Source organism: Mustela nivalis (assembly GCF_964662115.1).
Source record: "Mustela nivalis genome assembly, chromosome: 11".
NCBI lineage: Eukaryota > Metazoa > Chordata > Mammalia > Carnivora > Mustelidae > Mustela > Mustela nivalis.
Genome location: NC_139030.1, coordinates 1041905 through 1064008, shown reverse-complemented (window position 1 = coordinate 1064008; position 22104 = coordinate 1041905). Strand labels below are relative to the sequence as shown.

The window sequence follows — 22104 nt, the reverse complement described above, 5'->3', positions numbered from 1 at the left end:
AGTTTCTTCACAGCCTGTTGCTTGTTGGTCTTAACATGTACAGTGAACACAAGTGTGTTGTCTTCAGTTTTCTTCATGGGTGACTCAGTGGTCAGGGGGAACTTAATGATGGCATAGTGGTTAAGCTTGTTTCTCCCAGGGATGCTGTTTGAAGAATATGTGGGATGCCTTTGGAGATGTAGTATCTTGGGATGTCAGAATGTAGGTGATGTGCAGATTTCTTTCTGTGACTGGATGCCTTTTAGCACAGCTTTCTTTGGCCTTCAAAGCCTTTGCTTTGGCTTTGGCTTTCGCTTTGGGAGAGGCAGGGGCTTTCTTCTTCGTCTTTGGCGTCATCATTGTGAAAGGAGGGTTTATCATTATTTTAAATATATGTTAAATATTTTGAAGTTTTCTGTTTTAATTTCTAAGTGGCAAGTATCTGTAAATATCACAATAAACAAAAATTTAGGGGAATCCTCAAATTTATTTTTTTCAAGATCTTATTTGTCTAAGAGAGAGAGGGGAGGGCGCTTTTAGATGTAGTTTTAGATGTAGTCTAACATAAGATGTAGATGCTTTTAGATGTAGTCTAACAGAAGAAGGGGGAGTGGCAGGCAGAGGAAGAAGCAGTCTCCCTGCTGAGCAGGGAGCCCCACATAGGGCTCAGTCCCAGGACCCTGAGATCATGACCTTAGCCAAAGGCAGACAGTTAATGACTGGGCCACCCAGACACCCCAGAATGCTCAATTTTTAAAAGTAAAGGTGTCCTGGGCACCTGGGTGGCTCAGTTGATTAAGGAACTGCCTTCGACTCAGGTCATGATCCTGGAGTCCCAGGATCGGGTGCCACATTGGGCTCCCTATTCAGTGGAGAGTTTGTTTCTCCCTCTGATCTGTCCCCTCTCATGCTCTCTCTCCCTTCCTCTCTACCCCGCCCTCTCTCTCATAAATAAATAAATAAAACTTTAAAAAGTAATCTTAAAAAAAAAAAAAAAAGTGTCCTGAAATAAAAAGTTTAGGACCTTGCTGTTCTAAGGAAACTGTTTAAGAAGTGAACTGTCCAAGTTACTTGGATGTCTCGTGGTTTTCAAATTTTTGCTGCACTTTAATATCATTTGGGAACTTTTAAAAATCTCTGCTGCCCAATTTATATCCCACACAATTAAATTAGAATGAAGATGAGAGCCTTAAGCCTGGCTTTGGGAAGGGTAGCTTCAGATCATAATTCAATCTTTGAATTCCTTATTCCTAATTTAAGAGGTCACTTTATCAGAAAATGCTGTATTGTTTTTGTTTATTTTTCAGTATTCCAGTTAGAATTAGTTTGTCCAGTTTTTATTGGTTAAATACTTGCTAAGTTAATATAATCCATTTTTAAAAACAGTGTAAAAATGAAAAAGCTCTTGCTTTTTATGCTAAGGACGGATAAAAACCACATTCACTAATCACTGACTTTATCTTCATTGAAAACAGTTGATGGTATAGGTTTCTTTATCCCAGAATCATACTTTTGAAATATTGAATTGTTACTTTCTAACTAAGCTGAGTGGCGAGAATTGTGGTCATATATGGATTATATGTAAAAGTTAGTTTTTAACTTTGGACACAGAAAACTACATCTAAAAGCGCAGGTACAGTATCAAGTAATATGCATCAAACTGGCCCAGTGCAGTATCCGTTAAAATGTTTCAGTAACTACAGCTTAAATATGCAATGGAAGCTGCTTTTTTTTTTTTTTTAAAGATTTTATTTATTTATTTGGTAGAGATCACAAGTAGGCAGAGAGGCAGACAGAGAGGCAGGCAGAGAGGCAGGCAGAGAGAGAGAGAGAGAGAGAGAGAGAGGGAGAGAGGAGGAAGCAGGCTCCCCGCTGAACAGAGAGCCCGATGCGGGGCTCGATCCCAGGACCCTGAGATCATGACCTGAGCCGAAGGCAGAGGCTTAACCCATTGAGCCATGCAGGTGCCCCTAAATTTATTTTTTATTGAGATAATTTATATATATATTCAGTGCATTTGTGAGAAATAACACAGAATGATCTGTATACCTTACCTAGTTTGTGCCAGTGGTGGTAATTTTGGAAACTGTAGTACAGTTTCACAAATTGAATATGGACATGGTGTTAATCTCCAGTTTTTACAGAGATTTCCTAAGTTTTATTTGTACTCTTGTGTGTGAGTTCTCTGCAATTTCATTGTGTGTATATATTTGTGTATCTACCACCATGGTCAGGATACAGTTCGTCACTGCAGTAGTTCCCCTTTTATAGTCACACCCCTTCCCCATTCCTAACTCCTGGCAATCACTGATCTGTTTTCCATTTTTGTCATCTTGTTATTTCAAGAATGTCACATAAATGAAAGTATACAGCATATGATCTTTTGGATAGGTTTGTGTATCTAGTACCAGAGTCAAGGTACAGAATCACTTGAACTTTTATTTTTAATTAATTTATTTTTAAGAGATTGTATCTATTTATTTGTCAGAGAGAGAGAGAGTGTACACATGCATAAGCAAGGAGAGGGATTGGTGGAGGGAAAAGCAGTCTTCTCACTGAGCAAGGAGGCGGATGTTGGACTCTGTCCTAGAACCCTGGAATCATGACCTGAGCAGAAGGCAAACATTCAACTGATTGAGCCACCCAGTTAGTTGTCCCATGAATCATGTGAACTTATTTTAAAAACTATTTTAACAGTTATCTTCTTGTTTATTCTTTAAAAAACTGAATGGTCTCAGTACTGCTCCTGATTTGTTCAGGATTCGTATTTATTAATGATTGGGCAGTGAAGAAAAAGAGACCGTGATCATTTTTGTTACCGGTCTTGGTTACCACTCGTGTAGGTCCCCTCAAAGTTCCGTGACAGATTATATATATCAGATCTCTTTTAGGGTAGATTATTCATCACAGGACCTACTTACTGGTCTGGAGATAGATTATTTTAAAATAGAGATTTCCAGGCTGGTTTTCTGACAATGGAATCTAGGTTTGCATTAATGAGAATGGGGATCTTAAAACCTTCTATTATTTTTTTTTTTAAAGATTTTATTTATTTATTTGACAGAGATCACAAGTAGGCAGAGAGATAGGCAAAGAGAGCGGAAGGGAAGCAGGCTCCCTGCTGAGCAGAGAGCCCAATGCGGGGCTCCATTCCAGGACCCTGGGATCATGACCTGAGCCGAAGGCAGAGGCTTTAACCCCGTGAGCCACCCAGGCGCCCCAGAACCTTCTGTTATTTTTTAAAGTTGTACAGTAATTTTACTTGCTATCCTAGCTATTTAATGCATCAATAATTTGTTCTTGGTTAGAATTATTTCATCTCCATTTGGGAAAACAAGCTTTCTTGTGGTAATCAGAAACTCTGATTAGTGGTTGATATGGTAAGAGTTATTTTATTTGATAATTGGACCAGATCCTGGTGCCATAACTACTACCACTTAGGGCATTTGCCACATAGGAATTTCTTTGGCTATGAATACAACAGTGGTAGCAGAAATTCAGTGATCATAAGAGGAAGTTGCATAGATAGGAAATCCACAGGAAGAAGATACTTTTTTTTACTTATGACTCAGTATACACACGTGTACAGCTGAAACAGAAGTTTCACAAAAACAGCTCTTTTCTTATAAAACGTACGGTTCAGTATAAGGTGTTCTATTTAAAAAAATTTTTTTTTATTATTAAGGTACTGTTGTTTGTTAGCCAAGTTGATTTCAGGAATCACCAATACGATGTGACTTCTACTTTAAAGAAAACTGCTTTAAGCCAGTTCGTGACACCAGGTCATGGAGGACCCCCCCCTTTTAAGTAAACTCTATACACAACGTGGAGCTTGAACTCATGACTGACTGAGCCAACCAGGTGCCCCAAGTTGTGTGTTTTTTTTTTTTTTTTAATTCAGAGCCTCAGTTCTACCCTCTTTTTTTTTTTTTTTTTTTTTTTTTTTTTTAAAGATTTTATTTATTTATTTGACAGAGAGAAATCACAAGTAGATGGAGAGGCAGCCAGAGAGAGAGAGGGAAGCAGGCTTCCTGCTGAGCAGAGAGCCCGATGCGGGACTCGATCCCAGGACCCTGAGATCATGACCTGAGCCGAAGGCAGCGGCTTAACCCACTGAGCCACCCAGGCGCCCTCAGTTCTACCCTCTTGAACAGTAGTTTAAAGATCTTTGGGGCTCCTGGATGGCTTAGTCGGTTAAGCATATGACTTGGTTTCGGCTCAGGTCATGATCTTAGGGTCGTGAGGTCGAGCCTGGCATTAGGCTCTGCACTTAGTATGGACTCTGCATGAGAATCTCTTATCTCCCTCTGCCCCTTCTCCCAGTCATGCTCTAGAGTGTGTTCTCTCTTAAAAATAAATAAATTTTAAAAAGATCCTTTCATTTATTCTTTTATTCAATTATATGAAACATTTAGTAAATCCATTTTGGATTGAACTTGTGGAATTAGTTTTAGCAAGGTTATTTTCTGTTTAAAAAATATATATAAGGGGCGCCTGGGTGGCTCAGTGGGTTAAGCCGCTGCCTTCGGCTCGGGTCATGGTCTCAGGGTCCTGGGATCAAGCCCCGCATCGGGCTCTCTGCTCAGCAGGGAGCCTGCTTCCCTCTCTCTCACTCTCTCTGCCTGCCTCTCCATCTACTTGTGATTTCTCTCTGTAAAATAAATAAATAAAATCTTAAAAAAATATATATAAAAAATATCTATCTATCTATATCTATATCTGTCTATCTGTTTTTCCCCTGTTTTAGTTGGATATCAGCTGTGATGGTGAAATTTTCCTAACGGAGTCAGAAATGTTTGGTTGTGGGTGATTATGGTTGATGGTTATGGATGATTATGGTTGTTACTATGTGGATGATTTGGTTGACCCACAACCAAATGTTTGGTTGGGGAAATGATTATGCTGACCCTGGTATGCTGAGTGAATGACAGAGCATTACTTGTTTCCTTTCTTTTCCTCTTTTTTTTTTTTTTTAAAGATTTTTACTTATTTATTTGACGGAGAGTGAGATCACAAGTAGGCAGAGAGGCAGGCAGAGAGAGAGAGGGGGAAGCAGGCTCCCTGCTGAGCAGAGAGCCCGATGTGGGGCTCGATCCCAGGACCCTGAGATGATGACCTGAGCCGAAGGCAGAGGTGCCCCTAATTTATTTCTTTCTTTTTACCATGTCTTTTCCTATTATTCACCCCTAGCCCACCCCAAATTTTAACATGAGAGTGGCTTGTGCTGTAAGCATCCTGTTATATTCCTGTTGCCTATGATAGATCTGTCCTGGTAAACAGGTATAGTAGATTCTCAGTGTAGTAGTGGATTCTTACATTACTTTCTTTTTGAGTTCTTCTGATCTTATACACTGTCAGTCTTTTGAGAGCAGACTTTGTGTGTGTGTCCATCTTTATTGCCTGTCAAGTAGTTGGTTATCAAGTAGTTGATGCTAATAAGTTATTGAACTGAATTGTGTTTCTCATTATGCTTCCTCATGCCACAGGGATTTTTCATGTATTTCAGAATTTCTGAGTGTGTTTGTACTCATGGTTAGGAACTACCTCAGTGATTTTGGTGGTGCCTGCTTATTACCCAAATTAATTTTTCTATATAATTTCCAGTTTAAGTCTTAACCTTTGTGTGTGTGTGTGTGTGTGTGTGTGTGTATGTTTTAAAGATTTTTATTTATTTATTTGACAGAGACAGAAACAGCAGAGGGAGAGGGAGAAGCAGACTTCCTGCAGAGCAGAGACCCCCAACATGTGGCTCAGTCCCAGGACTCTGGGATCATGACTTGAGCCAAAGGCAGATGCTTAAGCACTGAGCCACACAGGCACCCCAAGCTCTTATTTTTCTGCATTTGGTTATATATATATGTATATAAATGTACATGTGCTGCCAAAGGAAGCACTGCATATGTATATATATGTATGTAAAGAAAGATTTCCTTGAAATGTTGTCCTGAGCGAAGCCTAAAGGATAGTTTTAATGACTCGAGTGAAGGTTCTGTCTGGATCACTTATTTTTCAATCTCATGTGTGGAGTTTTCTGCTCTCTCTGTTAGAGAAAGCTGTTTTATTATTGCTAGCATCTTTCAGCAATCCATACTGGTGAGCCAGGAGAGCCAGGCATTTTGCTCTGACTGCCATTGTATTTGTCTGCTAGGGTTGTCATAACAAAGTATAATCTTGGTGGCTTAAACAACAAAAATGTGTTCTTTCACAGATTGGGAAGTTTGAGGCCCAAGATTAAGATTTGAGCAGGGTTGTTTTCTTCTGAGGCCTTTCTCCTTGCCATGTAGATGGCTCTTTTCTCCCCGTGTTTTCATACGGCTTTCCTTCTCTGTGTGTATGTATGTGTCCTATCTAATCTCCTCTTACAAGCACACTAGTCATATGGATTAGGGCTCTGTCTCCAAATACAGTCATATTCTGAGGTTTTGGAGGTTAGGACTTCAACATATGAATTTGTGAGGGGACACAGTTCAGTCCATCACAGCTACTAAGAGGCTCTGTTTTGGGGGTGGCTGGGTGGCTCAGTTGTTGTGTCTCCTTTCAGCCTGGGTCATAGTCCCAGGGTCCTGGGATCAAGTCCCACATTGGGCTCTCCTCGGCAGGAAGCTTGCTTCCTTCCCTCTCTCCCACTCCCTCTGCTTGTGTTTCCTCTCTTGCTGTGTCTCTGACAAATAAATAAATAAAAATCTTGGGAAAAAAGAGGCTTTGTTTTGACTTTGTTAAGTGACAGTGATTTATAGGAAGTGAAGCTGAAGTGAGTAAGGTTTAATGTGAAGATTGGTCATTGTATTGTGAGGAGGTTTGCTTTTATTTTATTTTAAGGCTGGGTCTTGATGTAAAATATAATTGTAATTTTTCTCCCTCTCTTTTTCTTCATGCTGGACCTTTATTTTTAGAACACAAGTAGTACTTGACCATTCATGAAAAGTTAAAAGTTCTTCTTCTTTTTTTTTTTTAGAATACAAATTTATAAATGGAAAGGTATCTTTTCCCATCCTCTATAAGGTCTTAAGTGAAGGAGTAATTTTTTTTTTAGCTTTAACATGTGAATTATTCAACAGTGTTAGTAATAGCATAGTGATTGTTTTATATTTGACTTTGTTTTATATTTGACTTTATATTTTTTATTCTCCTCCTTAGAAGGTGAATCCTGGATTTGGCTCTTGGTTAATGCTTTGTGTCCATGTACCTATCATCCATCTTCAGCACCGTCAACTTCATTAATATTTCAACTACCTCACCATCTAAAATTTTTTCCAGTGGATTAAACCCCCCATTTTTTAATGGAGATAAAAGTCACATAACAGGGCGCCTGGGTGGCTCAGTGGTTAAGCCACTGCCTTCGGCTCAGGTCATGATCTCAGGGTCCTGGGATCGAGTCCCACATCGGGCTGTCTGCTCAGCGGGGAGCCTGCTTCCTCCTCTCTCTCTCTCTCTGCCTGCTTCTCTGCTTACTTATGATTTCTCTCTGTCAAATAAATAAATAAAATCTTTAAAAAAAAAAGTCACATAACATAAAATTCTCTGTTTTAACCATTTTATTTTTATGTATCTATTTTAACGATTTTATTTATTTATTTTGAGAGGGAGAGAACACAAGCAGGTGAAGCAGCAGAGGGAGCGGGAGAAGCAGGCTCCCTGCTGCCCAGTGTAGGGCTGGATCGCAGGATCATGACCTAAGCCAAAGCACACACGTAACTGAGCCACCCATGCACCCCATATCTGGCTTTTTTCACTTAATATAATGTATTTAAGCAGTTCTTTTTTTTAAAAAAGATTTTATCTACTTACTTTAGAGAGAGGGGGAGACGGAGGGGGCAGAGGGAGAGGGAGAAAATCTCAGGCTGACTCCCTGCCGAGCATGGAGCCCGATGGAGGGCTCAGTCTCACAACTCTGAGTTGAAACCAAGAGTGGACACTAAACTGAGTGAGCCACACAGGTGTCCCCTTAACATTATGTATTTAAGATTTATCCATGTCGTAGCATGTATCAATGTTATATTCCTTTTTTTTTTTTGCTGAATAAATTTTTTTTTAAAGATTTTATTTATTTGAAAATGAGAGACAGAGATATAAAGAGAGATTCTGAGTGGGAAGGAGAGGGAGAAGCAGGCTCCCCACTGAGCAAGGAGCCTGATGTGGGACTTGATCCCAGGACTGTGGGAATCATGACCTGAGCTGAAGTCAGACACTTAACTGACTGAGCCACCTAGGTGTCCCTGGCTGAATAATTTTTAAGCCTCTTTTGTTACGTGTAACTATGTGGGGTTTTTTGTTTTGTTTTGTTTTTGTTTTTTGTTTTTTAAGTAGGCTCCATGCCCAACGTGGGCCTTGAACTCAAGACCCTGAGATCATGAGTCAGATACTCTACTGACTAATCCCTAAAATGTTATTTTTGTAACATTGTTTATCATTCATACTTAAGTAAAAAAACTTAATTCTTATTTGATATCAGTAATGTTAGAAAGTAGATTACTAGGATGATTTTATTCTAATAAAGTTAGAAATTTGATGGTTATAAAGGGAAAAAAATAATTTTAGGATATACTTTTCAAAGCTGTGTTTTTTTATTTATTTTTAAAAATTTTATTAAAAAATTTTTTTTAAAGATTTTGTTTATTTATTGGACAGAGATCACAAGTAGGCAGAGTGGCAGGCAGAGAGAGAGGGGGAAGCAGGCTCCCCGCTGAGCAAAGAGCCAATGCAGGGCTCGATCCCAGGACCCTGAGATGATGACCTGAGCCGAAGGCAGAGGCTTAACCCTCTGAGCCACCCAGGCGCCCCTAAAAATTTTATTTAAGTAATTTGTACACCCAACCATGGGGCTCTAACTCATGACCCTGAGATCAAGAGTCGGACGTTCTTTGACTGAGCCCACCAGGAGCCCCAAAGCTGCATCCTTTTGGAATTACTGGCCTAGACATCTGAATTGAAGCCATTTGTTGAAATCTGGATGCTGAAACTTAGTTGGATTCATGGGATAGCTGAGTAAACAGACACCTTATTTATTATTCTTCACCAACATTATGAGGCAAATCCTGAGTGCAGTTTGTATATTCTAATTTAATTCACACATAGCCCTAAAAGAAAGAAAGAATGCTTATCTCATTATAAATTAACATTTATGAGAAACCTTCTGGGGTTGTTCCAGAGTAGTGGAAATAATATGTATTAAATGTATATTTTATCACCCGACTTAATTTTGTTGTTTATTTATTTCTCCTGTCATCCCCCCGCCCCCAATCGTATTATCTTTATTAAATGGTTTCAGGAGAGACTAAAGTGACAGGATGAATGTAGTAGTAGTACTAAGAATATATTCATCAGAGGAAATAATAAATTTTGTTCAGGTCCTTATTTAGTGTCTTGAATGAGGAAAGACAAAAGACTATAGAAAAATAATGCAGAGTACAATCTCTCCTGCTGTCAAAACAAAAATAATTGTGGAAATAGCTTTTAACAAACACCTTTTATGTGCTTTTTATCATCTGATTTTTATTTTTATTTTATTTTTTTATTTTTCAAAGATTTTGTTTATTTGACAGAGGGAGACAGAGAGAGGGAAGACAAACAGGGGGAGTGGGAAGGGAAGGAGCAGGCTCCCCACTGAGCAGGGAGCTCAATGTAGGGCTCCATGCCAAGACCCTGGGTTCATGACCTGAGTCGAAGGCAAATGGCTTAACAACTGAGCCACCCAGGTGCCCCATCGTCTGACTTTTAAAATGTGCTTAAAAATGTGTTTTTAGGGGCGCCTGGGTGGCTCAGTAGTTAAGCATCTGCCTTTGGGTCAGGTCATGATCCCAGAGTTCTGGGATCAAGCCCCAAATCGGGCTCCTGCTCAGCAGGAAGCCTGCTTCTCCCTCTCCCATTTCCTGCTTGTGTTTCCTCTCTCACTGGGTCTCTCTCTGTTAAGAGAAGTATAAACAAATAAAATCTTTTAAAAAAATGTGGTTTTCTGTCATGCATTTTTGTGTTATTGGAATATAAATTTAATTAGAGTTGAAAATCGTAAGCTTTTGATATTTTTTCTGTTAAGATGGTAGCTTAATGTTGCCTGTATAAATATATAAATACAGATACTGAGAAATATGGTTCTCTGGTAATTTGATCCTGAAATTATATCTATATACTTAAAAATATTTTTCTTCTTTTTAAAGATTTTGTTTGGAAAGCTGGAGTTGTCAGTGGGAGAGGGGGCAGAGGGAGAGAGACAGTCTCAAGTGGACTCTGTGCTGAGCACAGAGCCAGATGCATGGCTCCATCTCATGACCCTGAGATATATGACCTGAGCCAAAATAAAGGGTGGGATGCTTAACTGATTGTACCACCCAGGCACCCCTGGATATACATACTTCTAGCATTCATATGAAGTAGGATAGTTTATTCCTTTTTCTGCCCTAGGAAAATTTAGGAATACCTAGGAAAGTTAAAGGACAAAAAAGTCAGATTTAAAAATTTTGTAGCGACTCTTGCATAAATGAAATGGGATCTAAAAATAAAATTAGTTTTACCATTAAACATCTAAGGAAAACTTCATTTAAAAAATGTGAAGAGGTTTCAGTGATTCTGCCCCACCCCCTCAACACACAGAGTACATAGCATATTCACCCCATGTTGTTATAAATTGTGTTTTTTCCCTCTACCAGGCTGAGTTTTACAAAAATCTCATTAGCACTTACTTTGTGAATTGGCCTTTATCAAATGTCTAACTGGTCTCTACCATTAAATCTAATAGTTTGGGATGCCTGGGTGGCTCCGTTGGTTAAGTGTTGGCTCAGGTCAGGATCCTGGTGTCCTGGGGTCCTGTCCCGCATCAGGCTCCTTGCTCGGCAGGGAGCTTGCTTCTTCTGCCTGTTTCTCGCTCTGCTTCTGTGCTCTCTCTCTCTCTCTGACAAATAAATAAAATCTTAAAAAAATAATAGCTGGAAATGATACTAAAAGCTGGAAATGATATTTACTAGAAAATGGAAGAGAAGTATAAAAAATGTTCATTTTAGAATATTTTCAAGTAATGTTGCAGTGCTCATACTTGTAGTGAAAGTACGTTTTCCTTACTCTAGCCTCCTAGAACGAATACATCACCATGGCTACAGAAATTGGTTCTCCTCCTCGTTTTTTCCATATGCCAAGGTTCCAACACCAAGCACCTCGACAACTATTTTATAAGCGACCTGATTTTGCGCAGCAGCAAGCAATGCAACAGCTCACCTTTGATGGAAAACGGATGAGAAAAGCAGTAAACCGAAAAACCATAGACTATAATCCGTCTGTAATTAAGTATTTGGAGGTAAGTCCCGTTAATGTGCTTCTGATGACCAGACTACGGCTTTTTCAGAAGAAGAAAGTTTTTAGAATGCAGGATAATAAGTATAACTGTGTTTCTTGAATTTGTGGGGTGAAGTGGAATTTCAGATGAGGCCAGTCACTAGTACTTTGTTTACTTTCTGCATGTATGAATCATCTTCTCAAAAATTATAAAATTTAAGCTCTGATTTACAGTTTAAACTTTTATCTTTTAAAAACATTTATTTGTCAGAAAGAGAGAGCGCGTGCGCGCGAGTGTGAGTGAGCGCACACATGAAAGCACAAGAGCCACAAGCAGGGGGCTACCAGGCAAGAGGGAAAAGGCTCCCCATGGAGCAAGGAGCTGGAAATGGGACTTGATCCCAGGACCCTGGGATCATGACCTGAGCAAAGGCAGAAGCTTTACCAGCTGAGCCACCCAGGCATTCCATAGTTTAAACTTTTAGAACAAAGTTCACAGCAGATCTCAGAAAATGGTCCTTTAATCCTAAGGCCAGCCTTAAAACACTTGTTAAACTCACAGGATATTTGAAGTGTTAAGAGACTACTAACATAGGACTGTTTCTATGAGAACAAATGTTCAGAATAGCAGTTTTGTGTGTCCAAGACACTGGCTGAAGGAAAACTGATTTTCCAAGCCCCCAGTGGTGGATCACTCTGTCAGAGAAAAGGGCTCCACTTCTTTGTCATTCAAGCATTTTAGGGTGAGAGCAACCCTGACATGGCAGCTAAAGGCCAAATAGACATCTCTCTAAATCTCTGCTTGATATTTCTCCCTTTTGAGTTCTTTATTTACTTGTCTTCACCTAGGAATTAGCCTCTGCAATTTGCTTTCATTACTAACGCTATTACTTTAATCAGGTTTTGATCTGCTCTGGCCTGCTATGAGGAAAATTTGTTTGCTTTTTCTTACCTGAGACTGTTGTTAAAGACCTGTTTGCATATTGGATAATTAGTATGTTGCTTGCAAGAGAAAAATATTCAGAGATGAAGACAAACTTAGGTTTTTGCAGGTAATTCAGGTGGAAAACTAATATAGGAGAGGTTGAGAGGAATTAAGAAAACCAAAGGTAGGATACCAGGAATTGTTTTGTACTGAGGACTTTTTATTTAATTTTTTTTCCTTTGAGTTTTTATTTCTTTTCTTTCTTTCTTTTTTTTTTTTAAAGATTTATTTATTTGTTTGTAAGAGAGAAAGAGAGTGAGATTGAGCACAGGCAGACAGAGTGGAAGGCAGAGTCAGAGGGAGAAGCAGGCTCCCTGCGGAGCAAGGAGCCCGATGTGGGACTCGATCCCAGGACGCTGGGATCATGACCTGAGCCGAAGGCAGCTGCTTAACCAACTGAGCCACCCAGGCGTCCCGAGTTTTTATTTCTTGATTTGACAGAGAGAGACACAGCGCGAGAGGGAACACAAGCTGGGGGAGTGGGAGAGAGAGAAGCAGGCTTCCTGCTGAGTAGGGAGCCCCATGTGGGGCTCGATCCCAGAATTCTGGGATCGTGACCTGAGCCAAAGTCAGACGCTTAACGACTGAGCCACCCACGAGCCCATGTGCTGAGGATTTTGAAGGAATTGGGAGACGTGTGCCTATCTCTTATCCTTTTTCTTTTTATTAAAGCATGGTCAGTGAGAGTGTGCTGGGGTCAGCAGTATCTTGGGTGATTGGTTGGGGATAAGGTGAGTAAAGAGGGAAATTCTAAGTAATGCCAGTAGGATATGGTCTTTTTAAGATACCCACTGTTACCTTTGTTTTAGAACATAATGAAAAAGTTTTAATCCTGTTTTCTCCCCATTTGATAGTAGCTTACATTTTATTAATATTTACTTTAGTTTCTAAACAGAGTATAATTGGACCACATTAATTAATTTGTTTATTTTTAAACAGAATAGAATATGGCAAAGAGACCAGAGAGATATGCGGGCAATTCAGCCTGATGCAGGTTATTATAATGATGTAAGTATTAAGATATGTTATACTAGCTTAAGGTTGCTTGGACATTTGAATGTAAACGTCTTTGCTTGCATATTTGAATGTAATACTGTGTGATCTCAAATGCAGACGTGAATGTTTCTTTTCTTTTTTTTTTTTTTTTAAAGATTTTATTTATTTATTTGACAGACAGAGATCACAAGTAGGCAGAGAGGCAGATGGGGTTGGGGGGGAAGCAGGCTCCCTGATGAGCAGAGAGCCCAATGTGGGGCTCGATCCCAGGACCCTGAGACCATGACCCGAGCCGAAGACAGAGGCTTTAACCCACTGAGCCACCCAGGCGCCCCTCTTTATACATTTTTATAATTAAAACAAAACATTCTTTTTTTTTTTTTTTTAAAGATTTTATTTATTTATTTGACAGAGAGAAATTACAAGTACACTGAGAGGCAGGCAGAGAGAGAGAGAAGGAAGCAGGCTCCCTGCCGAGCAGAGAGCCCGATGCGGGACTTGATCCCAGGACCCTGAGATCATGACCTGAGCCGAAGGCAGCGGCTTAACCCACTGAGCCACCCAGGCGCCCAAAACAAAACATTCTTAAAAGAGAAAATAACATCTCTGTACTCTTTGGGTTATTATTTTTTTAATCTCAGTTAGAATTTTTCTTTTACTTTAATGGTGTAAGAACTTTTGATTTGGGGCTTAAAGAAATGTCCAACACAAGATTGCACTGCCTCAGAGTCTGGAATAGGAAAGTTAATTTTAAATTTGGTTTATTGTGAACATGTTTTATTGTGTTGACCTTGAGAAGTAATTGGAGATACTGCATATTTGATTTTGTTGTTTGTTTAGTAATAATGGACATTTAACTGTCCTGCATCTCAGTTTTCTTCATTTAATTAATACAGACTGATTATAATAATAGTTTTTTGAAAGTCATGTATAGTCCTGAATTTGTCTTTAAATGTTGAAATAACTATCTTGTTCTTTCCCTGGTTTATGCCCTGTGTGTAATCAGAAGCTCTCCAAATCCAATTTTCTCTTTTTGTAGCTGGTCCCACCTATAGGGATGTTGAATAATCCTATGAATGCAGTAACAACAAAATTTGTTCGAACATCAACAAATAAAGTAAAGTGTCCAGTATTTGTTGTTAGGGTAAGTATTTTTTGAAATACTTTTTTGGATATTTTTTTGAAAAATTAATCCTCAGTTAGTCTATACATATTTAACAGGACAAAATTAAATTACTTTAAGCTTATATCTGGGATAAAAATTGGTATGTTTGCTAATAATTTTATTTTGGAATAACCCACCATTTATCCATTACATTCACATTTAGTAAGGTACTGGTTTTTGGATTGTTCTTCATGATGCAATTTCCATAGAATTCTCTGAGTAGGCCATGGATCTATATTGTAGTAGGGCTCAGGCTCACTTTTGAATAGTAGGGTGGCTTCGCTGCTGTTCAGAGAGCAGCATCTCAAAGTTAATGAAAACTGTTTGGTGTCACTAATAAGGAAAACACCTAAAAAGACCTAAGACCAGTGGTTGACCATAATTTTTAGCTTCATAAAGGTACATAGTAGGTACTCAAGACATTAGCATGAAAAAAGATTTTTTTAAAATAAAGATTTTATTTATTTATTTGACAGAGGGAGAGAGATCACAAGTAGGCAGAGAGGCAGGCAGAGGGAGAAATGGGCTCCCTGCCGAGCAGAATGCCCAATGCAGGGCTTGATCCCAGGACCCTGAGACCATGACCCAAGCCGAAGGCAGAGGCTTAACCCACTGAGCCACCCAGGCGCCCCCCAAAGTTTAATTTTTAAATAAATAGATTAGTATGGTTTAAAATTTTGAAAATTTGAAGGGGTTTGCAGTAAAAGGCCTTCCCATCTTCATCTCCCAGGCATCCAGTTAGTATTACCATTTGTGATAGTATAAGCATTTTCTTTGTGCTTTGCTAAGAATGTACTTGTTGGTTAGCAGTATTTCAAGTCTAGAAATGTAGGATGGAGTTAATAGATTTAAGCAAATAAGAATTGAAAAAAAATGGGACAGAGGAAAGATAATAATGGTAAACGTTGTGGCAAATGAGCAAAATAGGCAAGTCCTTGATATTAGGAAGGTATGGTAGAGAGCAGGGAGAACCAAAGTCTGGGGGAAATATTGCAGTTTTAGGTCTCCTGTTTGCTTCAGAGGCCTAAAGCAGTAGAAACATTAGTAAAGAAACACTTATTTTTTTAGAACCAACCAGTATGTAGTGTAATTTTGTTTACCAGGGAATTTGATTAAAAGGGTTGTTATCTTCTTAGCATAATAGAGAAAATTGTTTTGAAATGTATAAAATCGGAGCATTTTGTATCATAACACAGAAGGATAAAATTGTATTTGTTATAGTTCATTTGGTAAATTTCTCATTTGGGGATCAAACTGTAAGGTATCAGGAGACATTTGCACACAGTGGAGACATAGTCCAAATTACAAGGTATCAAGATACAAAGACAGGGTTCTGTTGCCTATAGTTCTGTTGCCTGTAGTATTTACTTGGTTGGGATCCATAACAGATAACAAACTAGGAAAGTAGGATTTTATTCATAATAATCAAAAATCATGTTGTGCTGGTAAGCAATAAAAAGTCAGGTTTTCCAGGACCCCTGGGTGGCTCAGTTGGTTAAGCGGCTGCCTTCAACTCAGGTCATGATCCCACTGACCTGGGATCGAGTCCCGCATCGGGCTTCTTGCTTGGTAGGGAGTCTGCTTCTCCCTCTGCCTTTGCCTGCCACTCTGTCTGCTTGTGCTCGCTCTCGTTTCTCTCTCTATGACAAATAAATAAATAAAATCTTAAAAAAAAAAAGTCAGGTTTTCCAAATAGTCTTCATTTTACATATCTCATCCTGCTATTTCTATTACCACACTTGTATTTTTCAACTGTGTGTGTCATAATTTTTAGTTAAATATATTTAGTTGCCCTGAAAAGTTTGATAACCTTGATGTCCTTAAATTGGTATTCAACTTTTTTCATAAAACACCAGTAACTTTTCTGCCTTAATTGGTCCAATAGCAGATGTAATCCTTCTTTGAGTTGTTTTGATGATTCACCATTTTATTTATGTTAGCCTGCTGTGTATCCTTGGAAAATATGGTCTTTGCATATTTTGCTTTTAAAGGTTTGTAGATGTGTGTAACTTAAACAGGTATTTTTAATGCATTTACTATTTTTTTTTAATGATTTATTTATTTTGAGAGAGAGAACACTTGAGGGCTGTAAAGGGAGGGGCAAAGGGAGAGGGAGAGAGAGAATCCCAAGCAGACTCCATGCTGAGCATGGAGCCTGACATGGGGCTTGATCTCCCTCATGACCCTGAGATAAGGAGCCTGAAATCAAGAGTTGGATGCTTAAATGACTGTGTCATCCAGGAGTCCTACGCATTTACTATTTTTAATTTAGTTAATGAGCTAAAATACTAATACAGGTTCTTTTCTGACAAAGTACTTGCTTTTAAGTCTGAACTGTGCTTAAGTGGAAGTCCGTATTGTCTGTTGAATATTGATTATTGGATTATTTTATAAATACTTTCTAAGTGTTTTATCAATTAGCTAAGATTCTTTTTTTTCCTTCCCTAAGTGGACTCCAGAAGGAAGACGGTTGGTCACTGGAGCTTCTAGTGGAGAATTCACCTTGTGGAATGGACTCACGTTCAATTTTGAAACAATATTACAGGTAACAGTAATCATCAGAGGGTAGCATCCTCCTGTGATGCTGTAAAGAACTAGAGAGATACAGTTACTTTATTGGCATCTTAAACTTAAAATTGGACAAATCATTCTTGTGAGTTAATATATGCTCCTGTCAAGCCTTCTGTCATATATTCTTCTACATACTGTTTACACATGTTTTAATGTTTTCACAGGCTCATGATAGCCCTGTGAGGGCCATGACTTGGTCACATAATGACATGTGGATGTTGACAGCAGACCATGGAGGATATGTGAAATATTGGCAGTCGAACATGAACAACGTCAAGATGTTCCAGGCACATAAGGAGGCGATTAGAGAGGCCAGGTTTATACACAATATACCATTTTCTGTAGTCCCTACTGTCATGGTTAAATTACTCTCTAAGTGTATTCTGGGTGCAGAGATGCATGGGCTCTGTCAGATTCTGGGATACTTTCTGCACCCTATAAACACAATATTTTTCTTTGTTTTCACACACTCACCATTTCACTGGCACTTTTCTGAAGTAGTGTTGTCCCGGTATCAGCCTTTGCAATATGTTAGAGATGTATTGTCTGCCGCATTTTGCACTGGTTTTCTCTTTTTCATTTATGGTTAATAATGTGTATACGTTATTCCTTTTTACTACCTACTGTGTAAGACAAGAATCTTTCATTCCAAATAAAGAATTCAGTCTTTAATTATACAACTGAATAAAATCTAAAGCCTACAGAAAACACCTTCAGAGTTCACACAAAATACAAGAAAAAAAGGCTTAAGTGAAGACCTGGTTGGCTTGGTTATGCCACGACTTCAAAAGGAAAGTATAGTAGGACTAAAAAGCTCACAAGTAACTCTGGATGTGGCAAACATTAATGGAATAATGAATGGGTTCTTCAAGCTTTGAAACTGTAAGCAAACCATTGTCAAGAAGACTCTAGGACTTCTGATTCACTGTTGAGAACATCAGTTATGAAAATGTATAAGTGGAGTTTAAAATATTTTCAGTGAGTTGTATATTTTTACATATCAGTGAGATATGTAGAGTAAAACTGGAAAAAAAAAATCTTGAAAGCAAGCCTGAAGAATTGCTGCAGCCTCAGAATAAAGCTAAGCAGCATTCTTTACGGGTGTACCGCCCATGCATGGAAGGAGGTTGACATCTTTATAGAAACATCATCCACTGCAGTCACTTGTTTCTACTTTCAGAATCTTAACAAAAATTGTTGGATAAACATACTCCTGCAAAAACTGTGCTTTAGTGTCCTGCCCGTACATTGAGTTTCATAGTTGGTTCTTTGTTAGTTACAGGACTCCAAAGTTCAAGAGAGTTCTTAGAGGTAGATGAGAAACTTGATGGTTTTTCATGACAGGGAGGGAAAGATGGCAAAAATCCTTTGCAGTAGATTATCTCTGGCTTCAAACACAGTCTGAATGTCTCTGTGGTCAAGTTTTCCCAAAAAGGTGCAACATCCATGGAGTAGCTTGTCAGGGAGAATGTGTGAGAGTTTCCCACAGACCATTCAAATAAATGTAAAACATTGTATGTAGGGTGTTTAGCAACTAGTCTTTAAGTAGCTTGTCCAGAATTTTTTAGCTTATCGTTTCATGAAGCATCTGAGGTAGAAGCTGATGCTCATTTTTTGAGCGGTATTCTTATGTGATTTCAAACATGTTTAGAGTATTGCAAAAGTACAATTCATTTAGTTTCTACACTAGTTCCACATTTTCTGTTGGTAAGACAGGAAATACTGTACTGTGGGGAGTGTGGGAAGCATTAGACCTAATAATACATTTGTAAAGTTCTGGACTATTGTTGATTGAAAACTAAGAAGCAATTACTCTGTAGAATTCTTCTTTCGATGAGATGCATTTGTTAGCTGACAACGTTCTCTTTAAGGGCTTCTTCACTGTTGGAGTACTTCCCTCTCCTGTTTATAACGCAGCACAGTGTTTTTATTTTTCCCTGTCTGAGAAGCACAGATAATCTGTTAAATGCTGACTTCTTTCCCCTGCTGTGTGTCTTCATGTAACAGTTTCTCACCCACGGATAATAAATTTGCTACATGCTCTGATGACGGCACTGTTAGAATCTGGGACTTTCTTCGTTGCCATGAGGAAAGAATTCTCCGAGGTACGTGTACTAACAGTACTGATTGGAATATTTAAATAGGGAAGGCATTTGTGGTTAAATCATTACAATACCACAATACCAGCTTACATCTCCATTCAGTTTTTTTGCATATACACTGTCTCAGGCTCTTTAAAAAAACCTGAACACTTCTGGTTCAGTCATTTTGTAGATTTTTACTACTACTGCTGTCTTTGAGTTAGGTTATAAATTACATACAAGTATTCCTCTTCTCTTATCCTGCCATCCCCGCAAATTACTTGCTTACCTGTCCTGATCCATTAGGGCCATATTCGTTTCCTGTCTTAGCCAGCATAGCTTTCTCCAACATAGTGGCACTATAATTTTATTTAGATAGCTTACATTCTCCCGGCAGTCCTTTTACAATATGGTTAACTGAGGTAGCAATAGCTACATTTCTCATTATTGCTGTTTCTGAAAGCAGGTGTTGTGTTTTTGATTTTGTTTTTTAAACAGTATACCACATTTGTGTACTACATGGCCCACTAGTTACTAAATTTTTTATTGTTTGCTTTTATCAGTTTCATAATTATAAACTAATGTCTATCAGTTACTCCCTCCTACAAAAGAAATCCGTATTTTTTACTTGGATTAACTTAGTTTCAGACTTAATTAAGTGGAGCTGTTGAAATACTAACAGTTTATCTCTACCGTTTATGTAAAGTCAGTGGGTGCTAGAGTTAGGGAATTAACTCTGTTTATATATGTAATACAGACATTGAAATAGAAATTTACATTAATAAAAACATTTAATCTTATTAGTTCATTGTTAATTAGGAAGGTAGTGTTCTGAACTGCTTAATTTGAACTTGTACTGATTTAACAAAGAGTATATGCTACTCTATACTCTTGATTCCAGTATCCCATAAGAGTAACATCTTCCTCTCATAAATGCTGGGTAGGCAAATGGGTGCCACAGACACTGGGTGTCAAGTAATTACTATTTAGAAATTTTCCTTTCTATTCAAGAGTCTTGGTTGAATTTTAACAACACTCCAGAGCTTAGTTTACAGCCTGTAATAGTGTTGATGCTTTCTAGATAAGAAAGTAAATGCCCTTAATGTTTAACCCATATTTCAAGCCAGTATTTTTTTTTTCTTTTAATTCACGTTTGTTCACATGTTTCTGGCTTTGCACGTTTTGTGTGGGTTCATCCACAGTGCTTTATGGTGATAGCTAGCATAAGGATATAGTACCTATCATTGAAGGAGGATACTAGGAACATTATAATATTGTACAGTTCAGAACTAGATGGAGTCTTTAGAATCATTTAGCTGGAATTACTTTATGCATGAGAATCATAACCCAGCAGACTTAAGTGACATGTTCAAGGTAAATAAGTTCAGATTCAGGACTTAGAATCTAGCCTAATGGTACGCTAATATTGCAGCTTTTCTCACTCTTAATGGAAGTCTTAGCTGTTAAATAGACATAAGATGGATAGCTTTTTCTAGGTTTGAAAATCCCAAGAAATATAGAGGAAACACAATAATTATACTAAAGTATCAAGACAATTATTTTTATAGTGGACTATAATAATTATGAAGTCTTACATAAAACTACTATGCATCTTGGATTAAATAAAAGAAAACCTATGTGGTAATATTTTTCACTTCCATGTTCCAGTGAAATATTATTCAGTTTTGGTAATGAAACAGTTTCTAGGTAGTACTTAAGAACTTTTCCTCTGAAATTTAGAGTCTATGTGTGAGATACTCTAGCTGCTAAATATTTTCAGATTTGAGTTGAGGCAAATTTGGATAAGATGAAATGGATGCTGAAGTATTATTTGTTATTCCTTTGGCTTAAAAAATAAACCAGCATCCTGCCTGTGTTATTCGATAGCTGAATTTTATTTTTTATGTGGGGAGCTCTTTTTACTTTAATTTTTGCTATGGAATTTTCTAACATGTACAAAAGTATAATGAATCTCCATGTACTTCTAGGATGCATATTCTAGCTTAGCTTACTCATGATTTTTGCTCCCTTTTTTCTTAGTACCTCAATGGGTATGTGGGACCAATATGAATATATAAGCCAAGTTTTATACCACCCAAATAGTAGTTCTAATAGAAAGTCTGATGTAGTAGATGTTATTAGATTCCATTTATCCATTTTCTGTTATTCCTCATTTTTCTAAATTCTCTGAATTTTAGTGGTGATTATAAAACAGTGAAACGGTTAAAATTTTCCTATCCTTCACTTGTGGATTCCAGTTGTCTCAAGCCTGATCTAAAATTCTTCACATAAAATTTCAAGTAAATTTAATTGAGCTTTATACATAGAAAATTGGGTCACAAAGTCAAACAGATAAGGATAGGAGCTTCTACTATCTAAAATGTCAGTGGGGGGGCGCCTGGGTGGCTCAGTGGGTTAAAGCCTCTGCTTTCGGCTTAGGTCATGGTCGCAGGGTCCTGGGATTGAGCCCCACATTGGGCTCTCTGCTCAGCAGGGAGCCTGCTTTCCTTCCTCTCTCTCTGCCTACCTGTGATCTCTGTCAAATAAATTAAAAATAAAATAAAATAAAATAAAATGTCAGTTGGTCTCTATGAAGGGATGATGTTCAGCTAGCTTACACAGACTTAAACATTGGACAGTTAACCATAGTTTTGCATAATGTTAGTGTTGTACATCAGACCAAAACTTGGGTTTAAGTATTTTTTAAAAGATTATTTATTTATGAGAGAGAGCGAGTGAAAGAGAACAAGGAGGGGAAGCAGGAAAGTGAGAGGGAGAAGCAGGCTCCCCCTGATCAAGGGAGCCCTACTCGAGGCTTGATCCCCAGGAGACTGGGAACATGACCTGAGTTGAATGCAGACTGAGCCACCCAGGCACCCCATCTTGGGTTTAAGTATTAAAATCTAAGAACATTTAATTTTAATTTTTAGTTTTTAAAAAAGATTTTATTTATTTGACAGAGACACAGTGAGAGAGGGAACAAAAGCAGGGGGAGTGAGAGAGGAAAAAGCAGGCTTACCTCTGAGCAGGGAACCTGATGCAGGGCTTGATCCTAGGACCCAGGG

At 38.3% G+C, this 22104-nt stretch overlaps 1 protein-coding gene across 1 annotated transcript in view; it reads left to right on the top strand.

Moving 5' to 3' along the window:
- Positions 1–22104, top strand: part of WDR33 (WD repeat domain 33) — a 126377-nt gene that overhangs the window by 43628 nt on the left and 60645 nt on the right. Inside the window, 6 exon segments of the mRNA XM_082690329.1 lie at positions 11037–11263; positions 13166–13234; positions 14262–14366; positions 16837–16932; positions 17123–17274; positions 18966–19063. Coding sequence (XP_082546455.1) covers positions 11060–11263; positions 13166–13234; positions 14262–14366; positions 16837–16932; positions 17123–17274; positions 18966–19063 — 724 coding nt within the window. The 5' untranslated portion in view covers positions 11037–11059.